At 40.9% G+C, this 25,578-nt stretch overlaps 1 protein-coding gene across 3 annotated transcripts in view; it reads right to left on the bottom strand.

Annotated features, from left to right (window-relative positions):
- slc44a5b (solute carrier family 44 member 5b) overlaps positions 1–25,279 on the bottom strand; it is a 37,049-nt gene extending 11,770 nt beyond the window's left edge. The window contains exons 1-8 of one of the 3 annotated variants that reach the window (XM_047343151.1): positions 25,018–25,279; positions 10,179–10,227; positions 4,493–4,566; positions 2,808–2,892; positions 2,021–2,105; positions 1,779–1,892; positions 852–912; positions 643–766 (exon numbers count right to left, since the gene is read on the bottom strand). In XM_047343151.1, the coding sequence (XP_047199107.1) occupies positions 643–766; positions 852–912; positions 1,779–1,892; positions 2,021–2,105; positions 2,808–2,892; positions 4,493–4,566; positions 10,179–10,227; positions 25,018–25,054 (629 nt within the window). In that variant the 5' untranslated portion in view covers positions 25,055–25,279. The remainder of the gene's footprint in view (positions 1–642; positions 767–851; positions 913–1,778; positions 1,893–2,020; positions 2,106–2,807; positions 2,893–4,492; positions 4,567–10,178; positions 10,228–25,017) is intronic. The other 2 variants (XM_047343150.1, XM_047343152.1) reach the window with 2 other exon arrangements.
- Positions 25,280–25,578: the final 299 nt, after the last annotated feature.

Below are 25,578 nucleotides of genomic sequence, written 5' to 3'. Positions count from 1 at the left end.
GCGTTAATTATTATGCACAGTGTTTTTCAAAAGCAAATGTGGCAATTCTCAATGGAACATACAGTGTGCGTCTTTTCTACTTGTTTTAAGTTAAAGCAACACTATGTAACTCTTATGGTACAACAGCGCCCTCTGCAGACACACATTTTGATTAATTCTGTGGAGCTCCTTGTCTGAACAATTAAGTAGTTTTCATCTAATGTAAATAATAAACAATGAAATAAAGATGGAACTGAACTGAACCATAATTGAACATTGGCTATTCTTCATAATCCCAGCAGAGCAGCAGCTGTGACATATACACCCAACTCTGTTTAGAAATTTGATATTTAAAAGTTTCCTCATCAAAAATATTGGAGATAAATGCTGCTTTTTAACGACTAAAGTCTTTTTAACTGATCTACGATTCAGCTTTGCTCTTGAACTTGCTGTGCCTGATTCCAACAGTTTAAGCTGTAACTTCTCGCAGGAGATTGTACCTGCTCACCAAAGTTACATAGAGCAAGAACAGGCGTTGAGTGTGAGGAGTGGGAATGAAAGCAGCACCATGCTGCTATTTTAAGGTAAAAAAGTTGCATCGTGTTGCTTTAAATGGTACAAGTACAAGCACAGAAATCCATGTTTCAGGGAAGCGGGACTTACTTGGCAGCATCTTTGAGGTCACTGACACTTCTCTTGTTATTGTCGCCGTCTTTGAAGATGGTCTGATTGGCTACAGTTAAAATTCCATTTCTTGTAATGAAATCTGGGAAGCACCGCTGAAGGACTGAAAAAAAGAAGAAGAAGGTTTTATCTTCTTAAGAAGGACCTATTGTGTGTTACTGTGTCTGCAGGGTATCAGATTCACTTACAAGGTCTGCTTGGCACAATCATAGATGGACAGTCTTCATCTCGTATGACTTCTATAGTGGACTGAAAGGGAAATAAAGGTAAAAATGACTCAAAGAAATGAAACAAATAATTAATCACTAACCATTTTTATCATAGTCGTAGATTGGAGGGTCCTTTCCAATCAGTTAACTCATTTTAACATTCACCAGCATGTTTCAGAACAATAGTGAAAGCTGTGATTATAATGATAATAGTCCTTCTTCAGCAACATTTAATTTTTTTAGTGATTATTGTTTTGTTATTACTAAAAACACTGCTTCCTGAACAAGACTCAGAAATCAGATGTGACCGAGTTGGACTTCATCCTGTCTGATGTAACACAGCCATACATGAGTTGGTGTGGGAAGGGAAATTGATGATTCAGTTCTAACAGTATGACTGAGCTGTTTGGTGCTCCCACGCACCACCTCAATTTCTGATCATTACAGACCGTCATGTTAACGTCACCGTCACCGTCACCGTCACTGAAACGCTGCCAAACGACACAACAGGGCTCTGATGTGCATCAGTGGCTGCTCGCTCTTATCTGCCATTCTCTCAAAGCACATTCAAATGAGCTCTTCATTATTAAAAGTGTGCAGATAAAAGAGATCTGAGGATTGGATTAGTTTTTGTTTGTTTTTCTAATAAAATGATGTTGAATCAGAAAAAAATTCTACGACAGATGAAAAGGGTCTAAGTGCTGTCTCTCAACGTCTGGGGACAATTATGCACAAAATGTAAAGTCCCTTGATATAATGCCTGTTGTGATTGGGTGCTACACAATTAAAAGTCAGCGAAAATGTAAAAATAAGTACCTGTCATGCAGTTTGTGAGTGCTCAAAGGAAGAGACACACTGGAACACATGAAAAATAGACAAAATGGACCAATAACCACTGTCTCTCACCTTACTGCCAATCTTGAAGCCCGGTTTGCAGAATTGCTTGTAATATTCCCAGTTTTTGGTATTCCACGCATCCAGGAGAGTGGCAAATCTGTCAGGGCACTTGGAGACACAGAGCTGGAGGAGGCAACACATCATCTTAATGAGAAAGCCCATCAATCTTGCATAATCAAGCGTGGAGGAAAAAGGCTGAAGAACGGTATTATTCAGAGAGCTGCTCGAAGGAGCTGGATTCAGTGTCTTACCTGGGTTGTAGGGCACTGGAGGTTAATTAAAACTGCAGGATTGGCACATCTTAACATGTTGAAGTAGAATAATATGGCTTTGTTTCTGTGGAGAAGAGGCAGAATAGAGCAATGAGAAATATCAATTAATTTAAGCACACACATACACACACACTGAGGATATTGACATAATGCATTCCCCAGCCCCAACCATCACAACTTAATGTCTAACGCTATTACTTAAGCCTTATTCTAACCACTGGTGCAGTGGCCATTCTAAACCTGCCTGTTTAGAATCGGCTGTTGAAGCTTGACTAAGTACATGCCCGTCATCATGAACACACCTGTTATTATGAATGCCCTGTTGCTGTGATCAACAATGTCACTGACTGTGACAAAGCTGTTAATGCAAAGTTTACTAATATTGAACATATTATGTGTCCAAATCACACCAAAATTGACACTGCACTTCGTTGGGCCCTTAACATCCCACCTGACAAATGTGAAGGTGATAAGATGAATGGTTCTGGAGATATGAAAGCTACATACATGCAGACATAGATTAGATGATCAGATAAATGAGCGTAAAACCAAGTATAAACCAAGAGTGAGACAGTGAGGACCAGCCAAAACACACAAGCACACACACTCACACACTAAAGACATAATTAATCACAAATCATCTCCCTGTATTGTTGTGGCCAAAGCCTTTTTCCAGAGTAGAGATAAGGATGGAAAGCTTGGCAAATTAAAGAACATAATTACTCGTCCGTACAATCATTCAGGAAGCAGACATTTTTCCACTTACGCATTGGGTGTGTTCTTCTGGCCACAGAACTGACCGTGGCTGTCAGTTGGATAGACGACCTTCCTGGGGTCACCATGGATCCAGGCTGAAAATAAAAAAACAGGCTTCTTTTAATTGCATGGACTATAACATTTGAAGCCATATGAGACACATGTGTCCTAACTACTGAAATACATGAGGCCACTGGTCAACTGATTATCCTCTTTCTCAGACGCTCTAAATTACCCATATGAGTCTTGACAGGTTGTCTAGTTTTTTTCATGTTCTATATAGAAAATAACCTGCTACCTAAGGACAGGCAGTGCAATAGTATTAAAGAAGATCTGGGTCAAAGAGGATCCTGTTTAAGTCAATCACTTACCAAGACGCAATTAACACGACAACAAGGGGAAATTATTTGGACGATTGCATGAATGGATGTTAATTGACAAGAAAGATTTGCACAGAACAAAACAAACCAACAAAAACAAAAAATCCTGTTTAATTTGTTCTGAGCCGTTCCTCTAGATAGGAGCAGCAGTAACCCTGAAATTCTATTTACTGAGCAGTTTTTGTGTTTTTATTCTCTTGCCCAACCTGCACAACACATTGTTGAGGCCTCTCACCTTGCCAATCAGTGGAGGGATGTGCTCAACATGAGACAGTACAACCAAGACATTGTACAAGTCACTGACACGACTACGATGGTAAAACTGAAAAATTACACAGACAAAAAAAAGTTCTTCAGCTGATTGCAGACATGTCAGCGTTTATTTGAAGCCACATCCATTGTCATAGCTCCAGCTCTTTTTAAATTATTGCAAAACAGTAAGTCTTTCGCTTGCCTGGATTGAGACGTGACTCCAATGACAACAAGCTGGCAAGGGACAGCACTTTGGTGACAGTGCTGCGACCTTATTTCACCCTTATTTGTGATGTGTGCAATATATATATGGGGGAGATGGAAAAAAGAGATGTGTGGTCAGGCGCGCTGGATATAAATTAGGATTTGTGTTTTTATGAGGAAGAGGTCAAGAAAAGAGCAAAATGAAACACCAAGAGAAGAATGAAGAAACAGGGGAAAAAATAAAAAAAAACAAGAAAGAAAGGAAAGAAGAGCTGAGGGGGAGAACCTAACAACTGCATGGCCTCAGTCGGTTGCAGACAAAGAGGAGTCTCAGTGACAGTTTAACAAACTAAATCGCTTTAGGATGTGTTGAAGGAAACAAGAGTTGGAAGGAATCACTATTCATCAAGTCAAAAGCTCGACTGGGACGCAAAACAGCTCGGACAACACAATCACCTCGAGTCAAGGAGACTACAGTGAGTCGTACCAGCTGCATGTGGTGCTGAGCCTCCTCGCCTGTGTTCTGGAGGGAGCTGCAATTCTCAACTCCCCCACACTTTTAACAATCATCCATTTTGTTGAATAACCCACAATGAAATAATGTCCATTTTAATGGTGTTGAATAAACATGTTGAAAAATGCAGAGAAATTCAGAGCATAAACTTCCCATTCATTCCACAAACTAGAATGTTTTTTTGAATCACACACCCAGGCCGAACAGGGTATGTGAGCAATTCACACTTCCACACCATGAACATGTCATCACAGTTGTGCATGTCCATGTTTGTGTGTGTGTGTGTGTGTGTGTGTGTGTGTGTGTGTGGTCGTGTGTGACATTATGAAACATGCCAAAACTCACCCACGGTACCCAGAGCGATGTAGCCGAAGATGACAATGACGAAGATAACACAGCAAACCACATCAGTGCAGCTCCTGTGAAAAAAGGTCTTGATGAGAAGTGTGTGGGAAAGCAAGATTATAAGAGACAACCAGAATTACCTCCCTGTGGTTGTATGCTTCTGCCAATCAGTTCAATTTCAGTCTCCATACATTTTATTCCAGATTCATCTGAGGTCAGCATGACCTTTGACCACTGAAGTCTCATCAGTTCATCTTTGAGACCAAGTGACAACTGGAAGATTTTGAGATATAATGTTCAAGAGGCCTTAACATGTTTTGTGAGGCCACTGTGACCTTTGACCCAAATCTAATCATTCGAATCATCTAATCGAGTCCAAGTGAACTTTTGTGCCAAATTTGAAAGGATATTCTCGAGGCGTACTTAAGAAAACACATTCAAGAGGTAAAAAATGGGTTTTGTGAGGTATAGTGACCTTGACCTTGGATCTCCCAAATTCTAATCAGGTCATCCTTGAATCCAAGCGAATGTTTGTACCAGATGTAATAAAATTCCCTATGGGTGTTCCTAATATATCTCTGAGTTGAAGTGAACATTTATACCAAATTTGAAGAGATGTGAGATGTTGCATTCACAAGACTAAAAACATGTTTTGTAAGGTCCTTAGACCAAGTTGTGATCAGTTCATCCTTGAATCCAAGTGAATGTTAGTATGAAATTTGAAGATATACCCCCTCGACTTTCTTGAGATACCATGGGACAGACAGAGAACCTGAAAAGACAATGCTTCTGGCCACTAAAATATGGTTTTAAACACAGTTTGCTTTTGGATTATTTTGTCCAAATCTGAATCATGAGCAAGTTCATTTAGCAAAGCACCCACAGATAGAATTGGGAATTTGCTTCAGATGAATGAGGAAAAAATATAGTGTGATTTTTTTGTGTTCAACCGTTTCATTGTTGGTAATTATGACATAGCTGTTGTATGATAAGTAAGTCTAAGATCTATATCTGGGTGCAGTGCTTGCCACCAGTCATGACATGTTGTCATCTGGTACAGTTTTTTTCAGAGACTGTTGAAGAGCTCTGCTGACTTTCTAATGAGACTCTGAATCCCCCCCAAGAATCAACTGTCCCACAGGCACAGAGACAGCTTTTTGAACATTGCCTCTCTCTCAACAGTAGCCCCAGTCTGCTAGTTTAAAGCACTCCCTCAGATTCTCTCTCTCTCTCTCTCTCTGGGCACTTCTTCACTGTCTCTCCCATAACAAGCTTTCTTCCCCTCCTCTCCACACTGAGAGAGGCTGTCAGTCCAGCCCCTTCTTAGCCCTCTTTCAAAACTATTCAGACTGTGAGTACTGAGCCCAGCCTTGAATAAAGCAAAGTTCAATCCACTGCACAACGTGTATGAGGGACGCACGTAGCCTCCTCCTAACACAATACGCTACACAAACGCACTTGACACCCTTGGTTCCTTCCGCTTTCAACTTTTCTCCTCTTTCATCCACAGGAGCAAAGCCAAGGTCAAGAGGAGGCCTGAGCTCAGCGATGTGACAGTGTTTCCTTTGTGTCGTTCTTTGAGGAGATGATTGTACTTGTTTTTTATGCAGCATGGTTGTCACATGGTTTTTAAGGACCCTTCATATGTGAGCAGCTCCTCTGCCTCAGAACACATTCTCATGATAGACCAGCAGACAATCATTAGAGCACTGATGCACACATACAGAGGATATCAGCTGAAGGATCAAGCAACACTAAGGGATAAAACCGTAATGAAACAGATACTAATGCTAAATATTAAAATGCAAACACAAGGTCCACCTGAAGACTCACTTTTACAAGATGGCCTACAATTAAAATTAATACATTTATAGTGTTTTTAATTAATTTCATCTATTTTAGTTATTGTTTGTATAAATCTGAACAGTACTTGTTTTCTCAACATTTCTGTATCTATATGAGCATTTATATAATTACAGTATATATTCACTTCATATGAGATTATATAAGTATTAGCTATGTATTTCCTTTATCTTACTCAACCTGCATTGATGGATCATTTTTCCTGTAGTAGCATTTGTTCCTATTTTTAATTGTAATTTAATTTAAACAAAATTATGCTTGCTTACATCGATCTATCAATGCATGGTCTCAGTGCAGTTTATATAGGTTATGTTCCAATATTTGTATGTCCCACTGAGGAGGGGGGGTGCTATATAACTCACATTTATTATATAACGCTATCATTAAATGTACTTTTATTAACAAACATGACTTTATTTTAACTGCACCCTTAGTGTAGCTAGCCTCTAAGATCAGAGTCAGCCGTTTAAATTAAGCTTGCACTGTGAAGGATCTTATATTGTCTACATGTGCAGCTGCAGTTAAGAGGTGGCCCTGCATTAATAACTGCAGTAAAACCTGCAATCTATGTTAATGGGTAGACGGGGAGTCTTTCCTGTGCCAGCAGGATGGGTTACACCCTTCGTTTCTCATTTCAGAGTAAGATGATTCCACTATCATAACTCTTATCTGTATTTCATTAAGGCCTTACCTACGTGCAAATGCAAAGTTTGATATCTCCGCTCAATAGCTGGGCCGCATGTTTGGAGCTGATAAATAACTGACCCACAGGTCGTCTGTATCTTCAGGCAAAGATTCCAGCATCAGGTAAAACCTCAAATCTGATGAGACTAAAAGAGTAGTTGGTTGTCATATGTGAAAAGACTTGGGTCATTCTTTTTAAGTTTATCACTATATTTTGTAGGCAATCAAAGGCAGTTAAAAGTGGCACACAGCTCTGCCTGGTGATCACAGTTAGGTAAATGGACTGTATTTGTACAGCGCTTTTTCCAGTCTAATTGATGACTCAAATCATTTTAGAGTACAAGTCACATTCACCCTTTAACCCTATCACACACCATCCGAGCACTGTCAGCACATTGTGGGGTTTAGTGTCTTGCCCAAGGACTTTTCAGAAATAAAACTGGGAACCACCGACCTTCTGGTTAGTTTATTTCCCTCTCTACCTCCTGAGCCACAGCCGCCCAATATGAGAAGTGTACAGACAACCTGCCACACCACCAGCTAAGCTGTAGCTGATATTGTGCATGTTATTATTAACAAAGGGAGACAAGGGAGTACCATCTCATTTCATTCAAAAAGAGCAAGGGGAAGAGCTGTCTAGGTTGCCATGGTGACAAGTGCATTCTTTGTCTTTCGTATTCCTCTCTATCCTCGATGGCGGATAAGTTAGCCATCACTCAGCTTCACATACAAGGTGATTAGAGGAGAAGATGTGAGGGGTGGCAGTGTAAAGCACATCTGGTCCCTCCTCCACTGTTAGTAGAGAACTGTCTTGTTTCGCAGATCCTTCATATAGACATGACATCATTATTAAGATGAAGTGCAAACACAACACCACAGTGCTAATATAACATCCTTTACATTTGAAGCATGTAAAGGAAAGGAAAGATGAGGGGAGTGAAAATTATTATTTTTCATTCTCTTATCTCGGGAGAGCAGGCCCCAATGGACAACAAGTCAACCTGCAAATCTATTCTGACTCCCACCTGGCCTCAGAACTCTTCAGCAGTCACTTGCACATACACTAAATACACAGGGACCAAAGCATTGCCCTGCTTGTGTACCACGCTGGCAGGCAGTGATGCTTTGAAAGAAAGAGAATTGCACGGGTAGCTCCGTCTGTGCATGGAGAAACCTTTGCTTCAGTGTTATATTTGCAAGGTTGACACTCCGCAGGAGCCAAGGTGACACAGATGGCAGCAATGGCACTGGATAGCGTGGTTGCCATTGAATCAGATATTCTGCCAGACTCTTTCTGCTTTGTAACAGACATTAGCAGGAAGAGATATTTGAAGGGCCAGATTTGCACACAAAAGACATATTTCGCACGGTCACAAGAGCTTAAGTGAGAAGCTTGTCTAACAAACACAAGCCTCTTTAAGGTAAGCTGCCACATATGCTGTGAAAGGACAGAGAACCTGATTTATACTTACATTTACAGTTACTGCAGCTTTCTTTCGGAAACTGTAAAACCTGCAGTAATTGAGCCACGACAAGTATAGACTGGCTACAGCACTAAGTCCACAGAACCCCCGACGCTGCGCCACCGCTGCTGCACAAAGAGCTGTTTCTCTATTTATTTGAAGGCAGGTGAAGCTCAACTCAGAATGCAGAAACCTGAACTGGAGAATCAGCTTTCAATGCCATGAACGTACTGTTTACGTCATCAACAAGTCCAAGCCGTCGCTATACTACAATGTGCTGGTCGCCTGTTTATTCAAAGTATACTAATATTGAACGTATCACATGTCCAAATCGCACTAAACTAGACAATACACATTATAGACAAGTGTGAAACCAATAAGATGAAAGATTCCACATACAGACAGACGGAGAGAGATTTCTGAAATTATTAGATAGACGAACTGCAATAAATTTGACACAGATTGTAACTAAATATTTATTTTTATAGCTGGAGCCAGTTTGAATTAACACTCTGTCTGCACTTGTGTCTGGTCCACTTCTGCGCGCAGTGCTCAGCAGCAGATACAGTAACTTCATTTAGGCGTTGAGCTCAGATGAAAACAAGACGACCACGGAGTCAGTTCACTCCCAGTTCTCATTAGGAAAAAAAAAGCCTTAGAGCCACAGCAACATCAAAGTATCCTCGGTGCCTTCATCCAGCCAGAGCAGTGAAATGGGCTGGAGAGGTTGGGATAAAGAGACACGGGAGAACTGAAACATGCCTTCCCAGCAGTCTGCCGACACTAACACTGCACATAAAAGAGATAAGAGCCTACATTACCCCAGAAAATGACTAAATCATAAAAAAGCCCTGTGGTGACGCCCTTGAGGTTTTTGCTTTATTGCAAAATTCTGCTATTCATTGTAATAAATCATGGCAGTTTTAAAATTTAGACTTGAGTTCAAAAACAACATATATATTATACTCCTTTTTTTTTTGTGAAAAACTCCAACCTGAAGTTTGTGTTTCGGTGCTTCTAAATGTTGAGGATCACACCTGTTATGCACCATTATCTTTTAATATTTGTATTAATCGTTAGTTTAATAATATAACAGTTTTTTTCAATCATTTAAATCCACAAATTTAAGTCCCAACCTTTACCATCAATGTTAACAATGTAATGTTAATTAAAATATGTATTCTGTTAAATGATGATACAGTTTTTAAACAACTATATAAACAAATGTTAAAGCACTTCATTTGTAATTGATAAACGGGGGTTATTTCATTTTCTCCCTGTAATAACCCCCCTGATGTGTTGACATCATCTGCTTTGGGTTTATCCGGCTGGTAATGTGTGTTATTGTGCTACGTCCAGCCATCGGCTTGACTTATGGCCATTGATCTGTGTGGTGGAGTGGAGAGAGCTGCCAACAACTCAAACTTTATTAATGTAACATGACAAACGATCAATCCGTCAGTTGCGTCACGGCTATGTGTGCCAGAAAGATTATACAACGAATAAAAATCAATACACATATAAGAATCAGACGCTGGAAGATAATGACTAGTAGTCAAGGGTCAGTTCTTTCAAATTACAAAAAAACCTTAAAGTGGATAAAATTCTATCCTTACTGGGTGATGACATAAATGTATTTGTAATGCAAGAGGTGATTTGTTTAGTTTCTGTCATACCTGTTATGAACCGGCCCTCTGAAGTTTGGGTCAAACTTGCGTGGCTCACCTAAAAGACAAGCAAGATATGTACGGATTAGTTGACAAAAAAAGCAAAGAATTGTTACAAGAAAAGGAATGAAGGTTCACTGAAAGAGAGCATATAGATGAAAAAACACAAAACTGTACAAATATCTATATTTCACCAAATACGGTAAAGGATCCTTTTCATTACGTTGTTGCTCTGAATGTAATTTAGAGCAAGAGGAAACGGATCAGACACAGAGAACAACATATCTAATCATTTATGACAGTCATTTTATTACACTGACACCACACACAAGTTTCAGTCCCAAGTTAACCTGCTGTTCGACTGGCCAGGACAAACTAGGTCATTTCCCAGTGCAGGTTGCCTCACAGGACTGAGAGGAAGAGGAATGATCAGACTAAGCTAGGGCAGTAACGACCAAAACAATGTACCTAACATGGAAATATAATAAATCATTTTAGCGACTTTTAAGCCAAACAGCTTATCTGGGTCACAGTGAGGACTTCCCAATTTGACCCAGCAGAGTAAATACTGAACCACAGTTGCGAGCGCCATCAGTCACCTGAGGGGCTAACTCAGCCTGCGTGCGCTTGTAGGTGTGACGGAGCGCACGCATTTGCATTCATCATCAGCCTTTTCTTGGGTGCCTGAGTAGTCTCTACCCCAGTTGAAACTAAGCACGACATGTTCCTCAGAACCTATTAATCATCACACATGGAGTGTAATATCTCCAAGCTGCTAGGGGCAGCATAAGTGGGCCTATCTTCCATCTCCCCATCTCCCAAACTGATCCAATCGAGAGACGTACACGCCAAGCTTGGTTCTAAATGTGTTAGGAGTTGACTACGGACTACACATAAGCAAATATGCTAGTCCTGTTTAAATTAACTATAACATGTTTTAACTTCTGAATTTAAAGCAACACTATGTTACTTTTGGTGAACAGTAGCAACAGCAGCCTCTGGTGCAAAAAATTTGGTTGGATTCTGAGGCCTGTTGGTTAAGAGTACAGTGAAGCAACGCCTAAAATCGCTCAGGCAACAGACATAAGAGTCATTATCTCAGTACAGACCAGCAATAACACTGTCCAATCTTCAAGTCAGACTTCGAACCCACAGCTGCTGTTGACAAAAATGTGAATGGTGGGAATAGGATCTTTGCCATGATATCAGTGCCATACTGACAATAATGAGTGAGCTTCTTATTAGAGTGAGCTTCAGATCCATATTTGGTGGTGTGCGACGTCATGCCGGGGATCAAACCAGCTCAACAATGATGCTTGTGCTGGTCACATTGATGCACAACATCATCATTTATCTGTCGATATTCTGCCCAAGAACTGAAGTTTGTGACATTGAACTTGAATGGTTAATGGTGAACTTAGTGATGCTAATACTGGTAATACTGGTCTGCAGTACAAGAACATAATGTATTTTATCCCTGGATTTAAGTCACCAAACAGTCAAATACAGTAATTGGACATGAAAAAAACATTTAAATCACAGCAATTAGCATTAGTATTTAACCTGTCCTTAATAACAACCAACACTGTATCATACAGTTCTTATTGTATAGTATTATACTGATAATGAAATCATGAAAGGAAAAAGAGGCGGGCTAAATATTGAAAATCGCGACAGAGTAAAATAACCAGAAAATGTCGTCCCTTATGTCTTCTGTTGACCAGAAATCTGTCAGTTGAGATAATAGACTATAACAAGAACACATATATTATTAGCTTGTTAATCTTATATACTGCCTGGACACAGCAACTGCAGTTAAGTTTAAATTGGTAGCAGCTGCAAAATCGGAAACCCTGTAGTAAAACAAATGTGTGCAAAAAACCTTTATTTATGTAAATATAACAGATTCAGCAGAGTAAAGCCAACAGCTGCTTCCTACACACAGCCAGCTATGCATCCCAGAGTGAGCGAGTTAATCACAGCAACCGGCAATTGTCTGGCTGGTGTGAAATTCCTACATGCTGTGGCAAAAAAAGGTTTCCAGAGCCAACAATTCTGCGTGAAGAAAACATGTTAAAAAGCCAGGATGTTAACATGTAAACACATTCCACTTGTAAATGGTTGTATTTCTGAATAAGGGACTTCAGAGTACTTTAACAAGGTCCCCACGCCCTGGCAGCTGTACTGTACTAAAAAAATTAAAAACAAAACCTGTAAAGTCAGTTTTATATTTCCATTCTTGCCCTTCATGTGCTTTCACAATTTCCTCCTTCATCTTCAATGTGCTCTGAACCATTTCCCTGCTGTTGTTTCTCTACCGCAGCAGCATCCGTGTGAAGGATAGAGATGCCAACAGCAAAATAATGTCTGGGAAAGTAGCAAGCCCAGGAGGTGTCCTTAAGCTGCACAGTCAGCAGCAAAAACTGCCAGGACCACAAACTGTGCTTGTATTTAACTGAGCTGGTATAGTCACATTCCTGCTTTGGTCCATTGTTACATGCTGTCTATTGCAGATGGTCGACAGTTATGGCAGATGAAGGGCTGCAGGTATCAGACGTTACCTCTTTGAACCACTGGCTGGTGTCATGACTATACATGGGACACCTGCTGAATAATGAGGACATTCCTGACATGAAAGTGAAATGACAGTACGACCACTTCCTTTTCTTTTACACTGAAGCAGAGTGAGCATTTAACTTTATTTTAAAAAGGTATTGAGAGGTCCACTTCCTTATTTCTACTGTCATATGACCTTCGATATCTGTTGGTTGTCACTGAAAGTCATTCATTTGCATTTGTGTTTCAGGTCTGAAAATGGGGGGTGTTCAGAGTAAATTACTGAACCAAGGACAAAGTGACACCAGTCCAGGTGCTCACTGCAGCATTTGCAGGGCACTGACATTGAATATATGAGGATGAGGATAAGAGGACCTTGTAATATACCTGTCTGGAATGTGGAGAACACAACTCAAATGCAAACGCACAAGATATTATACACACAATCCAGTTTAATAATACAACTTGAGACAATTAGAGTGACTTAACTATTTGTTCCCGATACACAAAGTCAAATGAACGATGCTGCTAAATGAACAACTTTGACTAGAAAGCTGAAATGAGTCAAATGCCAAGGCTACATCAATATTAATACATTTTCGTTTTTAATACGGTGTTTGAAAACAAAAAGGATCTCTGTCCACAAGCGTTTCAGCTCTGCATCAATAATAATATAATATATTACACTGGGCATGCGCATGCTGGTGTACCTGCTAAATGTAGCAGCAGTGATGAGCTTTAAACTAAAACATAGTACGTAGTGTGGACATTGCCCAAGAACCAGAGTTCGTCATTTCAATGGTTTAGTTTAAACATGTGACTTGATGGCAGCTCCATATCACTTTCAAAGCCAGCAACTGTGCACCATACACTGTTATTCCTTTGGTTGAAGTTACCTTCAATTACTTGTATATCTCAGTGGTTGTTGCTACAGCATTATAGAAGGAAGGGCTAGATCACATCAGAGCTAATTAGAATTACCACTCCTGGGGGTGAGCAAGATACTTAGATAGCTACTAGACTGTGTCCAATGCAAGCTGTATATATAGTAAAAAAACATTCATTGATCATCCGAGGTTTGTGTGGATATTCAACACATGCAGGTCTCCATAGGGCGGGTACCAAGCGGTAAAAACAGGTTGCTCCATATGGCGAGTGCAAGCTGACTCCCACTGATATCATGGAGGGTCAGTGGTGAGAGGACAGATTGTGGTGCGGATCAGGTGGTGAGTATCAGGGAGTGAGCCTTTTTCGGGGAACAGATCAGTGGTTTCTTGAACAGCCTACTGTTTGGAGCTGTGGACCCTGTGACAGAAAGCCAGGACAATCCCATGTGAGAACACAGCAGGGGATCCCAGCTGATGCTTCAAACATGCATCAGACGCAAAAATGAAAAGAAAACAAAGATCTCCGGGTGAAAAAGCGGTGAAGCACAAATAGAAGACACCGCCAAAGAGGTCTAGAGAGTTTGTGGCGACACCGGTGTCTGTGTGTTGCAAACAAAATCACGTGATCTTGGCAGCGGAATGAATACGTTACTTCTTGCCTCTGCCTGCTGCACCGGACTGCACCACCTCTGTGGAGGATTTGTTGCTGTTGTGAACGAATCTGTACATAAAACCTCACGCTCTGTTGTGTACGTGTGAAAGGCAAACTGCGGGGGAAGTTTGTACCCATTCTCCGGACTTTATCCGTAGGTCATGTCTGAAAATGGCTTATGAGATCTACTGGTCCTGACAAAGTGAGTGTTTATACTGGAAAAGGGCAAGTGCGCACACACACAAGCACACATGCACACAAGCACACACGCACACACACAGCTAAACATTGTAGTTTATTGTGTTAGATTGAAGAGGATTACAATCCTCTTCAGTTTCACACAATAACTTTCAGGTGGCAGAGCATTTGCTTGTTCGGCGAAGCTAAATTTAGCTTTAGCTGATGTTACTCCCCGCATCAGCCTGACTATTTCCAAGGCTGTAATAGTTTCTTCTGGCCCACAGAGCAGATTTTAGTGAAGAGATAAGACAGAGTGGTGAAGATCTTTTAGCAATGCCAGGCCACCAGCAGACTCTGCATTAGATGGCGGCTGTTTGGGCAGCACTGCAGTCTGGCAGTGCGAGAGATGAGGCTGGTGGACTGGATGTGTACTGCTGGCTGAAGTCAGGTTGAATGAGGGTCTGTTGTCAACAACAGTTGGAAAAAGCCTGGCAGGCATGCTACACTGGGACAGCTAGGGTCGCTCTTAACTCCACTAACTGCTTCTCTACTCTATTGACATAGTGTTGGATAATGCAACCGTGTCCCGACTGTGACTGAAAGATTTATGCAAAACAAAACAATCGTGGTGGTAATCAAAAGCTTAAAGGCAATGAGGCTAGATGGGTGAGGAATTACACATCAGGATTATACAAAGGCTTTGGCAATAATCTTCACTCCCTATTATCATTTGCATTTGTATCTAGTGTACAAGATCAACAAGATCTATGGATACATTTACAGTGGTGAGGCTCTTATTAACTAACTGTGACACACATTAAAATTGTTTGTTAAAATCCCTTCTTCTAATGACTCCAGCCCCCTGTGGCCTTAAAGGATTAGTGGTATAGATAATGGATATAATTCCTTCAACTATTATGTTGTTAAAAAAAAGCACTCACCGAAAGATTGAAAAGCACTATGACAATGCCTCAATTTGAAGTCCATATAGATTCGATATGTAAGTATAGCTGATATTGACTATTAAGATCATCTTAAGCGTGCCTGTGCTAGAAGAGAGCCAGTTTTAATGACCTGGCTTGAGGTGATAAAACCTCAAGGAAAAGTCACAGAAGCAGTTTATCGTCTTATTTCACAATTTTGAAAAGGGACTAAATTGTGCACTTATCTCCTGTGGCTCACTCTATCACAAGGTTAGACTGCTCTGGGATTATGAGCATATTCTTTTAAAGCTTGCAAAGACTGTCTCCAGCAGCAGAGGGTCATATCAGGAAGAAAAAAGAGGTGGCCCTTCCATGGGATGCATGCTTGAAAAGAGAGGAAGAGGTTGTTATGAAGAAATCCTATCAGTGGATAGACATGACCGGCCTGAAGGACAGCACAAAGGTTCTGATTATGGCAACACAAGAACATGCCCAAAGCAACAGATCCATAGATGCAGGTTGTGCAAAGGTGACTACTTCATCCCATCGACTCCTACAGCAGGGTGTATGCAAGTTAGGAGGATGTACACTGAGAGAGATAACCATGTGTCTGGGTTAGTCTATAGGAATATCTCTGGGTATGGATTAGATGTCCATGAATCCTATTGGGACACATCACCAAAAGTGGTTGAGAACAACAGAGCTAAGGTCCTGTGATATTTGAAGTTCCACACTGAAAAGCAGCGGTTTGCTAACCAACCACACATATAGGAGCAGAGGAGAGGGGTTTTGATAGATGTGGTAATCCCAACTGACATCAGAGAGAAGAAGCATGATCAAGAAGTACTAGGGGCTGAAGGAACATCTGGAACAGATGTGGAGGGTGACGTCTAAAGTAGTCCCAGTGGGAATTTTTAGGATTAGGAGCTGTCACACCCACACTGGGAGAGTGGCTCTACCAAATGCAGGTACAACAACTGAGGTCTTTGCTTGGAAGAGTGCGGTTTGCGAATAAAATTACATCAGTCAATAGAAAATATGGATGTACAAGAAATCAAGAAATTGTTATACAGTACAGTGCACCATCCATAGTAAAACTTACCCCTACACTATACCCAACTTTCGTAGCTCGTCTCTGTACATCCACTTCACTGACACATCAACATGGGCAGACACAGGCACCAGTGTCCCCAGACTCCACTGTCCAACACAGGCCTCTTTCATACTGTGGTCAGGCAAACAGCTCGAACACTGCAGGTGCTTCACATGGGTTGGGTCAGAGGGGCCATTTGGAAAGGACTTTTTTGTTGTTTTTACTCTGATTCATAAATGTTTCCAAGACCTGGAGGGGAATGTGCCGTTAGACTGCACTTTTGAAAAAGCTGAAGTTGGGCTCAGAGACCTCGAATATCCAGCTAAGAATAAGCAAAAAAGGAGAAAGCAAATGTTAAAAATTCTGAATAATGATGTTGCTCAGCAGGGTAGGCACAGTCTCAATGCTGTGTACAGTATATTCATTCATATTTGATGAAAGTGCAGGCTTCTGTCAATCCAAGGAGGGAAACAACATCAGTAACATGGCTGTGGGCCTTTGAGTGTTCCTCGACTCTGTATTTAAAAACTAGCAGTGTTCCGGCTTCTCCTGCAATGCTGGGTACAGGGCACTAGTAACAAAGCTAGCCATAAAGATAAAGGGGCCAGTGAGTCTGTGATAAGATAAAAGAGAAGAAGGAGGTCATGGGGTAGTCTATGGGGCAGAAATTCTTTATCAAGGTTTCACAGCTGAATCACAAAGACATTCACAAACTCAGCGGACTTGGGAGCGTCATGGTGGGTAGTGATTTACTGGCAAGACTTCACTTAAGTCAGGAAGCACTCTCACATCCCACTAACCCTAACACATCGTGCCCACACACACACAAACGCACATAGTCACACACAGATGAATTGGGAACAGCATCGTGATCACGCAGGTCTCCCACACTCCTTGGATGAGGAAAAAAGAGAGAGACTTAGAGTCCCTATCTGAAAGAATCAGAGCAATTTAAAAACCTCTAGAAGGTTCACTTTCTTCGTAATTTGAAATTTGTCAAGAGATAATTCCCGCAATCATGCTCCGTGTAACACCAACTTTCTCTTGCCCTCCTGAATCATGAAACATCTTTTCGGTCTTGCTCTTATTTTCCCTCCCTGGAGAAAAGCACAACCTTTAAAGTACTTGACTCCTTATTGAAACAAGACAACAACATCCACATCTCTGGTTTAGGTTCACTCAGCACAGTCCCTTTGGGATCCTCATAACTAATAACAGATGTTTGAGGACTGTATATGTATTTGGCATAACTGGCTTCGTAGCCCACTGTGTTATCTCCTATCAGTGCACGAACGGTACTTAGTAATTATATTTTCAGAGGGAAGGAGTGCTATCTGACATCCCCTAAAATGCTGAGAACAGTGAGATCTACGCCGGGATTCGAGCCCCAAGAGGGGAGTTAGCATCTGAGAGTGTCAGACGCTGACAGCTGGCCTGCTGCTCCAAGTGGAGAGGCAGTATTGTGGCTGGTGCTTTGTGACCTTGGTTACTTCTGTGGGAGCCTCCAGGCATGTCAGTGGCAGCCCTGTGTAAGACTCACAACTTTGGATCAGTGACAGGCTCAACCAGCTTTGGCCTGGATTTGTAAAGACTTAGAAATAAGTGGGGCCACTTTTTCATATCCAAATATGCAATACACACAACAATGTGTAGAAAGACACATACAGTTATACCTATTTTACACCAACCAATTTAGCAAGTATACGCTGGGGATTTTTAAATGTGTGTACTGTCTGTCTGTGTCTACTGCTGAATCAATCGACCCGGGCGTGAATATCGATTGTATCAATTCCCACAAATTCCAGATGTTAGTGCGTATTAGTAGGTTTTTTGGGCAATTAAAAAGAGGCTATTGTTTACACACCTCTACCGGTACACGTGTAATTTCCTTCAAAGCTTGTTTAATTTCACGTTTCCACCAATACAGCCGCATCCTATTCAGGTTTGTTTTAGCAATTAGCGTTGGTATCTTGAAAAACCCAGACAAATGTCGCAGATGACTCCATTACTTTCACAACAGTATGCACAGAAAATTAATCTGCAGTGGAAATAGGTTACAGTAAATAATCTCACCCTGCAGGCAGACTTTCACATGTCTCAGGAAAATAAGGTTTAAGACCCTGTAACAGATTAAATGACTAATAAAGATGGGGATTTCTTTCCTGTCTATGTTGACACAAATATCCTGATCTTGGTTAGCACATCAGAGTATATATTTAACATAAAGCTGGAAAGATGAACAAGCTTATACTCATGACCACAACTCTGTCTTAGAATCAACTGTATATTTTTCTGATATTTTCTGGTGAAGACGCTAGTAAATAGTTGAAGGTCATGTGGATGTTACACCCCACACAAACTAAAGTACCATGTGTATGTGTCACATTGCAGATCTTTATTCTCTTGTTGCTAGAAGTAGCAAGAAATGTTCAGTGTGCTCAGGTTTTAATGCCTCTAGTGTGCAACTTGTGAGACACTAGGTAAAGGTTAAGTATGTAACATTTGAAAAGCCTTGTTATTAATGACACTGTGCGTGAATGCCATAATAAACAGGCAAGCATATCTGAGCATTAACCAGAAAGTGAACTGATACTCGGACACGAGCATAAACGTCACGTCCTTTGGATTTCCCCACAAAATGTGTTCTTTTTCACACAGTTTCAACAGAAATCATTACGTTGAATAAATCTGCATACATGAAATTTAGATCAGCTAAAACCCTAAAATATCTAAGCAAACTGGGAAGGTGCACCTGAGCAACCAAGCTTGAACAACATCAGAGCACTTTGTCTCATTTGTTGTAATTTGTTTAGATAAAAATTGTTTAGCTACATCATTTAGCACATTAGACCTAAAGAAAAGTCACCTCAAGTCTCACTGAGCACCTGAGACTCAAAACCTATATGTCTTGCATGAATGTAGCTGCATCTCTCATCCATTATCCTCTCTATCTTTGGATTGTGGTTCATCAGTCACTGTCAACGTCACTTAGCCTTTTAGTCATAAACAAACTGACTGTATTTGTGCTGCAAATTGGAAATTTAAAGTCTCCTTGCTGTCACCTAGAGAGCCTCTCCACAGCAAGATTTTCCCATTTTTGCAGACTCTAACAAATAACTGTCTGTCGCTTACCTTCTGTGCAAGAGTGTATTTCTGAAATGATTTACAGACTCACCCCATCATTAGAGCGAATAACTTCCAGGCTAAAACACAGCTACCTCTTCAGAAAAGACATGTGAAATTAGTAGCAAAAGAAAATAACCTTGTTAAAAATAATGAGCAGATACACACCAATAGTCTGCCATACAGACAAATAAAATGTGTAGCAAAGAGTGAGCATTGGTCTTCATTTAAAACGAATATTTGTGGAGAGGACTATGACACTTAAAAATCCCTGAATAGCACTTAGTCTTGGGTGCAAAATGCCTTTAGAATGTGGCCTTTAGAGCCACAACCTTCTCTGACTGCAATTTCACAGGAGGAGGCGGTGAATGTTGAATGTTTGATTCTGAAACACAGTTCTCAGCTCTCTGCCAGGGCTCTGCATTGACTCGGTATAAAAATGCAGCGTTTAGGGGAACTGCCCATGCGAGAAATTTCTTAATTAACTGTGTGCCGGACTTAACATTTTCTGTGGTGAAAGAAACCCATATCTAAATTGTTACTTACAAACTTGTCACATAATGATTATGCGCTATTTTTCTACTTTTCTGACTGACTGAACATTTCAGCTAATTATGCACACATAGAAATGTTATATAATACACCAGCCTCAAGTGTACACTTGAATCTGGAATGTAGAGCAACTGTGTTTGATGTGAATGACGAGATGGCAGCTAGTTTGACTACATGAGTCAGTGATCTTCTTTTATGTTTTTTTCCCTTCATGTGCCAATTATATTCATTAAAAGAAGAATTCAACTTTATATAAGCCCTCATCAACTTTAAGAGGAATTGCATCTGAACATGTTCTGATACCATTTTTCCCAATTAGATATAGATTCCAATACCTGGTCTTTGCTTATCAGCGAATACCACACACCGATCTGATACAAGTGCATTTGGAAAATGTGGTATTGGATCAGTTCATAGATTCAGACCATCGCTAATGCCCGACCCGGGATTTTCAGCTGTATCAGAGGCATTTATAATGCTGGTAACGGAACATCCCAATTTACATCATGTAATTTTCATCCTGCCTTCTTTACCTCTGCTACACTGGTTGTCCACGTTTCTCATAAATGTATGGTGATAACTTTATGTGAGTTGGAGAAAATAAAGTGAGAAGACTAACACAGAACAGGCCTTGTAGTCATAAGCAGGTGTGTCTCCTCTACCTATTCCTGTGTAACAGTTGAGTGTCGCTACAATGTGGGAAGTTCACAAAGAACCCCTTTCTTTAGTCTTAGTTACTGACATTTAGCAGCTAGCTGGAAAGGAAATAATCAGTTGGACAGTATCATCTACACTATCTTTTGGAAAAAATCCCTAACGAGAATGAGACAGCCAGAAATCCACAGTTTATTATCAGCAACTACAAAAAGCTGATTTTCTTTACTGTGCAGTCCACGCTTAGTCTGCATTTAAACAAATGCAGAGTGTGAAACATTTGCTGCCAACGTAATTTGACAACACTACTGGGTGGGGGATGCTGAAGTGAAATTGGTATTCTTGTTCTGTGGGGCCCAAATACTTTGAATTGCTCTTTTGCCAAGTTAGCTGATGGAAAAGAAGCAGCAGGGAGCCAATAACGTAAAGGAGCTGACCTAAACACAGGGAGGCACCATAAGTCTATCCCATGCTGCACTATCTCAGTCACTGGACACTGCTAGGGAAAAATTATGTTCCCTCATTAAATTGTCTCTCTGTATTCTGTGTGATTCTTTGGAGAGCACCACCAGAGTGGAAGCTCGAGAAGATAATGCAAGCATACAAATATAAATCTGTATAATTATGCACATAGAAATTAGGGCTGAATACCAAAAACCAGTGCCAATCAGACACCGGTTTTACACGGCTGGTACCTACCGGACCGAATCACAACTCAGATTTACAATATCTAATTTCGGTGTCTGATGTATGTACTGAAGTAGTTACCCTGCTTCCAGGCAACACAGTATCACAGCATGTGCCTGGTTAACAATACATTTAAATCTGGTGGTAAGACTATGTGGCTCTGGCAGCATGTAACGTTATCCTACACTTAGCTAGTATCAACCTTAAACTACAGTCGACACAACAAAAAAAATGCCTAAAGCTAAATGTGTGAATTTCACGTAAAATGATTTCGAAGTTAAGTATACTTTAAACTGTTTAGAGGAAACATTAAATTTCCTCTAAACAGTTTAAAGTATACTTAACTTCCAATTAGCCTTAGCTTATCTGTTCCTATCATCAAACACAAACCATATCAAAAACATATTTATCTTTTTTAAATGTATTGTATGTTCTGGAACCGTTTAGGCACCGTCAATGTTTCAAAAGTATCGATTTAGCACCGGAATCAGAAAAAACAAAACATTACCCAACTCTAATCTAAATAATGTATATAATCACACTGTGTTTCACTGCTCACTGAGCTCCTTAATTCCAACACTTTACACGTAATCTGTAACGCCAGGTTTATGGTTCATTTTAACGCAACAGCATGAACTTGTAAACATGGAGTGAAAGAACGTTTGAAGGCCCCAATGGTGGGCTGCAGGTCTGCAGGGAGCAGTGAGAATCGACTACAGCTGACAGGTTGCAGTTGTGATTGGCGCAGTGCTGGAGTCATGAGGTCTGGGGGACACACGAGGTCAGCGTGTGGGGAAATAACAGGGAGACATAGTAGCTCTCCCCTATCAAGAGCTGTCAGGAGCAGAGTCGACGATGCCTGTGTCACTCTGAGACGGTGCAGCCGCTGAATCTTATGATCAAGCCTCGCTGATTGACGCCTCATATACGAATTTGTCACAACTTAAACAGATATTCGTGATAGGATGCATTTGATGAGGCAGACTCTTCTGATACTGACAAGTGTGATATGAGAAAGTTAATAATCATATAAAATTATTCCTTGACTACAGTCCCATGAGAACAACTCTTAAATAAAACCGGAAATTACATTTTATTTTATGTGAAACATAATCCTTTGTAAAGATGAGGATCCACTGAGTTCCTCACAATAGTCTTGTGGTAGCCTGTTAATATTTCAAATAATACAATTGTGAAAGCATTGAATAGTTATTTTAAATGGAAGATTGGTAAATAAAGACATATATTGGCTGTGTGAGTATTAATGGCCTCAAATCTCAATAAGCCACCACCAACACCAGCAGTCATGTTGAAAATCACCAGTGTAAGTGACTCTTGGTTTCAGACAAAGGCCTGCTGTCTGCATGGCATCTGGTGGTTATAAAGGATTATATTGCTTTTGTAAACAACATGATAACAAAGGAAGGCTAATGGACACAAAATCCGCTCACAGATTAAATATACATCAGATATGCCACAAGACACTAAATTATTTTATATTAAAACTGTGAACAGAGGAAATTGCTTCCTTTATTACAAACCGCAATGCTGGTGCCGCAGCTGCTACAATCATAGACTTTATAAAGATGGACGATTTCACTTTCTCCCACTATCCCCCCCAAAAAAAGCCAAAATATCTTGGATATCAATGCTGTCATCTTGCGCATTTGGAGACAAAGATGGAGCAGCAGTAGCAATGTGACGTCAATTCATGTGCTCGACAGTCTCAGCTGTCATTCATGATGTTTCACTGTGATTTTATATCATCATATAACTAATTCAAACCTAACTTCCTCGAAAAATGTGGACTTGAAAAAACATCCGTTTGATAATAACTATAGCTAAAATGACAGAAATTATCTAAAAGAAAAAATCTATATGACACGCACTTTTAAGTCTGGTCCATGTCCCATCCATTAACATGGATGAGGCAGGATTTATGTCCTATGCTGCAGTCGGCCACCAGGTGGCGATCGAGACATTAAAGCTCCTTCATTACTGCAACAACCCATCACAACACATAAGAAACTGTGCAAACTACCATTCTCCTCCACATTAAGAGCCTGGTTTATTAGAAATCAAAATTGTGAACACTAAAATAGTTTTTGTATTTGTGTTATCTGTTGTCTCGCATGTCATTCTTGTGCTCAGGTTGGCAGCTGCCCTTGCTTTTATGTAAGGGAGGCCCCGTTTGTGTCTCTATATTTTTCACTGCGTTTATATTTGTTGGTATTTTCATTGCATTGTATTCTTAAAGACTACGGATGAAAATTAGCCACTGTGGCTAACTCTGGCATATTTTCACAAATGTTAATATTAGCAGTGTCACTGTCAAATAAAGTAATAAAGTAAAGTAAAGTATATGAACGTGCACAGCATGAAAACTCTGACTTTTCTCTGACTTGCTCACTAACTTCTGGTTATCATCTCTGCTTCAGTGGTTACATGTCTCCGGCTGAAGACTCCAGTCATGCGCAGTGAAAACATGGGCAGGATGGGCGTATCAAATTTTCCAAATGATAATGGTTCTTTTTTTGTTCAGACAACTTTATTTATTGATTTAAAAAAATAAGGTAAAAAGTGTTTCAGACACAAACTACCAAACCAACCTTTAACAAAGGATGTGGATCATTGTGAGCCAGTTTAGGGTTTAAAAAAAAGAGAAACGTTCAAGGAAAAAAAACACACACTGAATTGGATATTGCATGATTAAATAATTCATAATAGCAAAACTCTAGCATTAGTGCATATTTGACGTCAATTACACCAAATGGACTAAATCACAGCAAGGGGTCAGACATCATTCAGGATTAAGAGGATTAGTTGGAGCATTTCTAGACAATTTACTATCAACCAAGTTATTTTGATTGTGTATCATTGACGATTGTTTTGAGCAAAAAATGTCAACAATTGCCAAATGTCACCTTCTCAGTAGTGGAGGGGCTTCTCTTTGTCTCATGTGATGACAACATCTCGAGTTTCTCGTCTGGTATTGGACTTAAACAAAAGGAATTTGATGGCATCAGGTTTTCACTATTTTCTGGACATGTCCCAGTCTGATCGCACGATCATTGGAGCAACAATAATCGATAACCATGATCATTTGCAGATGTGTGGTGCTGTAGCTGTCTCTCGCCACAAAGACGAAGCAGTGGAGGAGGAAAGTCGAGATGGTTCCAGCAGGTAAACAACACAGCACAAACAATACGGGGCACAAACCAGAGCAAGAAAACACTCAACGTTGTTGACATGGGTCATTTGGGGACAAAAACATGGAGGTGAAAACAAGCGAAAGGTCACTTCTAACATTAACAACCATTTCAATCGTTATCCCGTCGCTGCTGCGTATTTGGTGCCAACCTTTAAAACAGCCCCCTAAAACAGCCTCGTTAGCGGCTGACAGCGGGAAGCTAGCTAAACGTCCCCGTAAACCACAGCGTCATTCGGGCTAAAATAAGGAAAATGCCAACGATATACGTGGAAGACGAACAACAAAAAAAAAAAGCCCTGCGCGATTTACAACAAAGAAGAAGCGACTCACCGTAGTAAGAGGAGGGGATGTCCGTCTTTCTAGCCATGGCACTTGGTAGGAGAGATGCACCGCCGTCGTCTGGGTTTTGGAGACCGCATATGAGAGTCGAGGTGGACTGCGGTGGCGTCGGTGCTGTCGGCGGATAAACCCGGGGAACCTGGAGAGGTCTTCTCGGGGCTCCGGGTCTGAGAGGATGCTGTGACCACGCAGCTGAGCGTCAGTCGTGTTTACAGCCCGACGTCATTAATTATTCCTAAACGGGCTTAAAGGGGCCGCGACACCCCGTCCCCCCGCCCCCCACCGCCGCTGCTGCTGCCGAGGGTCCTGGCTCCCCTTTGTTGGGATGAGATCCAGTAAAGCTCTCCCCCTCACTGTGGTTCCAGCGGCCGTGAACATCAGTGGGATTCAACACCACCGAGCACAGGTGGACCGTGTTCCCCCACGTGTGCTGCAACAACACGAGAGTTTTCTTATTGTTGATCAAAGCCACAAAGAACATGCTAGCCTGTTGTACTGTGGGGAAACACTGACCTCGCCTGGTGTGTCTGCGGTACTGCAGCGCTTCCTCTC

This window comes from Hippoglossus stenolepis, chromosome 14 (genome assembly GCF_022539355.2).
Source record: "Hippoglossus stenolepis isolate QCI-W04-F060 chromosome 14, HSTE1.2, whole genome shotgun sequence".
NCBI classification, from domain to species: domain Eukaryota; kingdom Metazoa; phylum Chordata; class Actinopteri; order Pleuronectiformes; family Pleuronectidae; genus Hippoglossus; species Hippoglossus stenolepis.
Note: the sequence above shows the minus strand (reverse complement) of the source record. Positions and strands in the feature narration are given on the sequence as shown.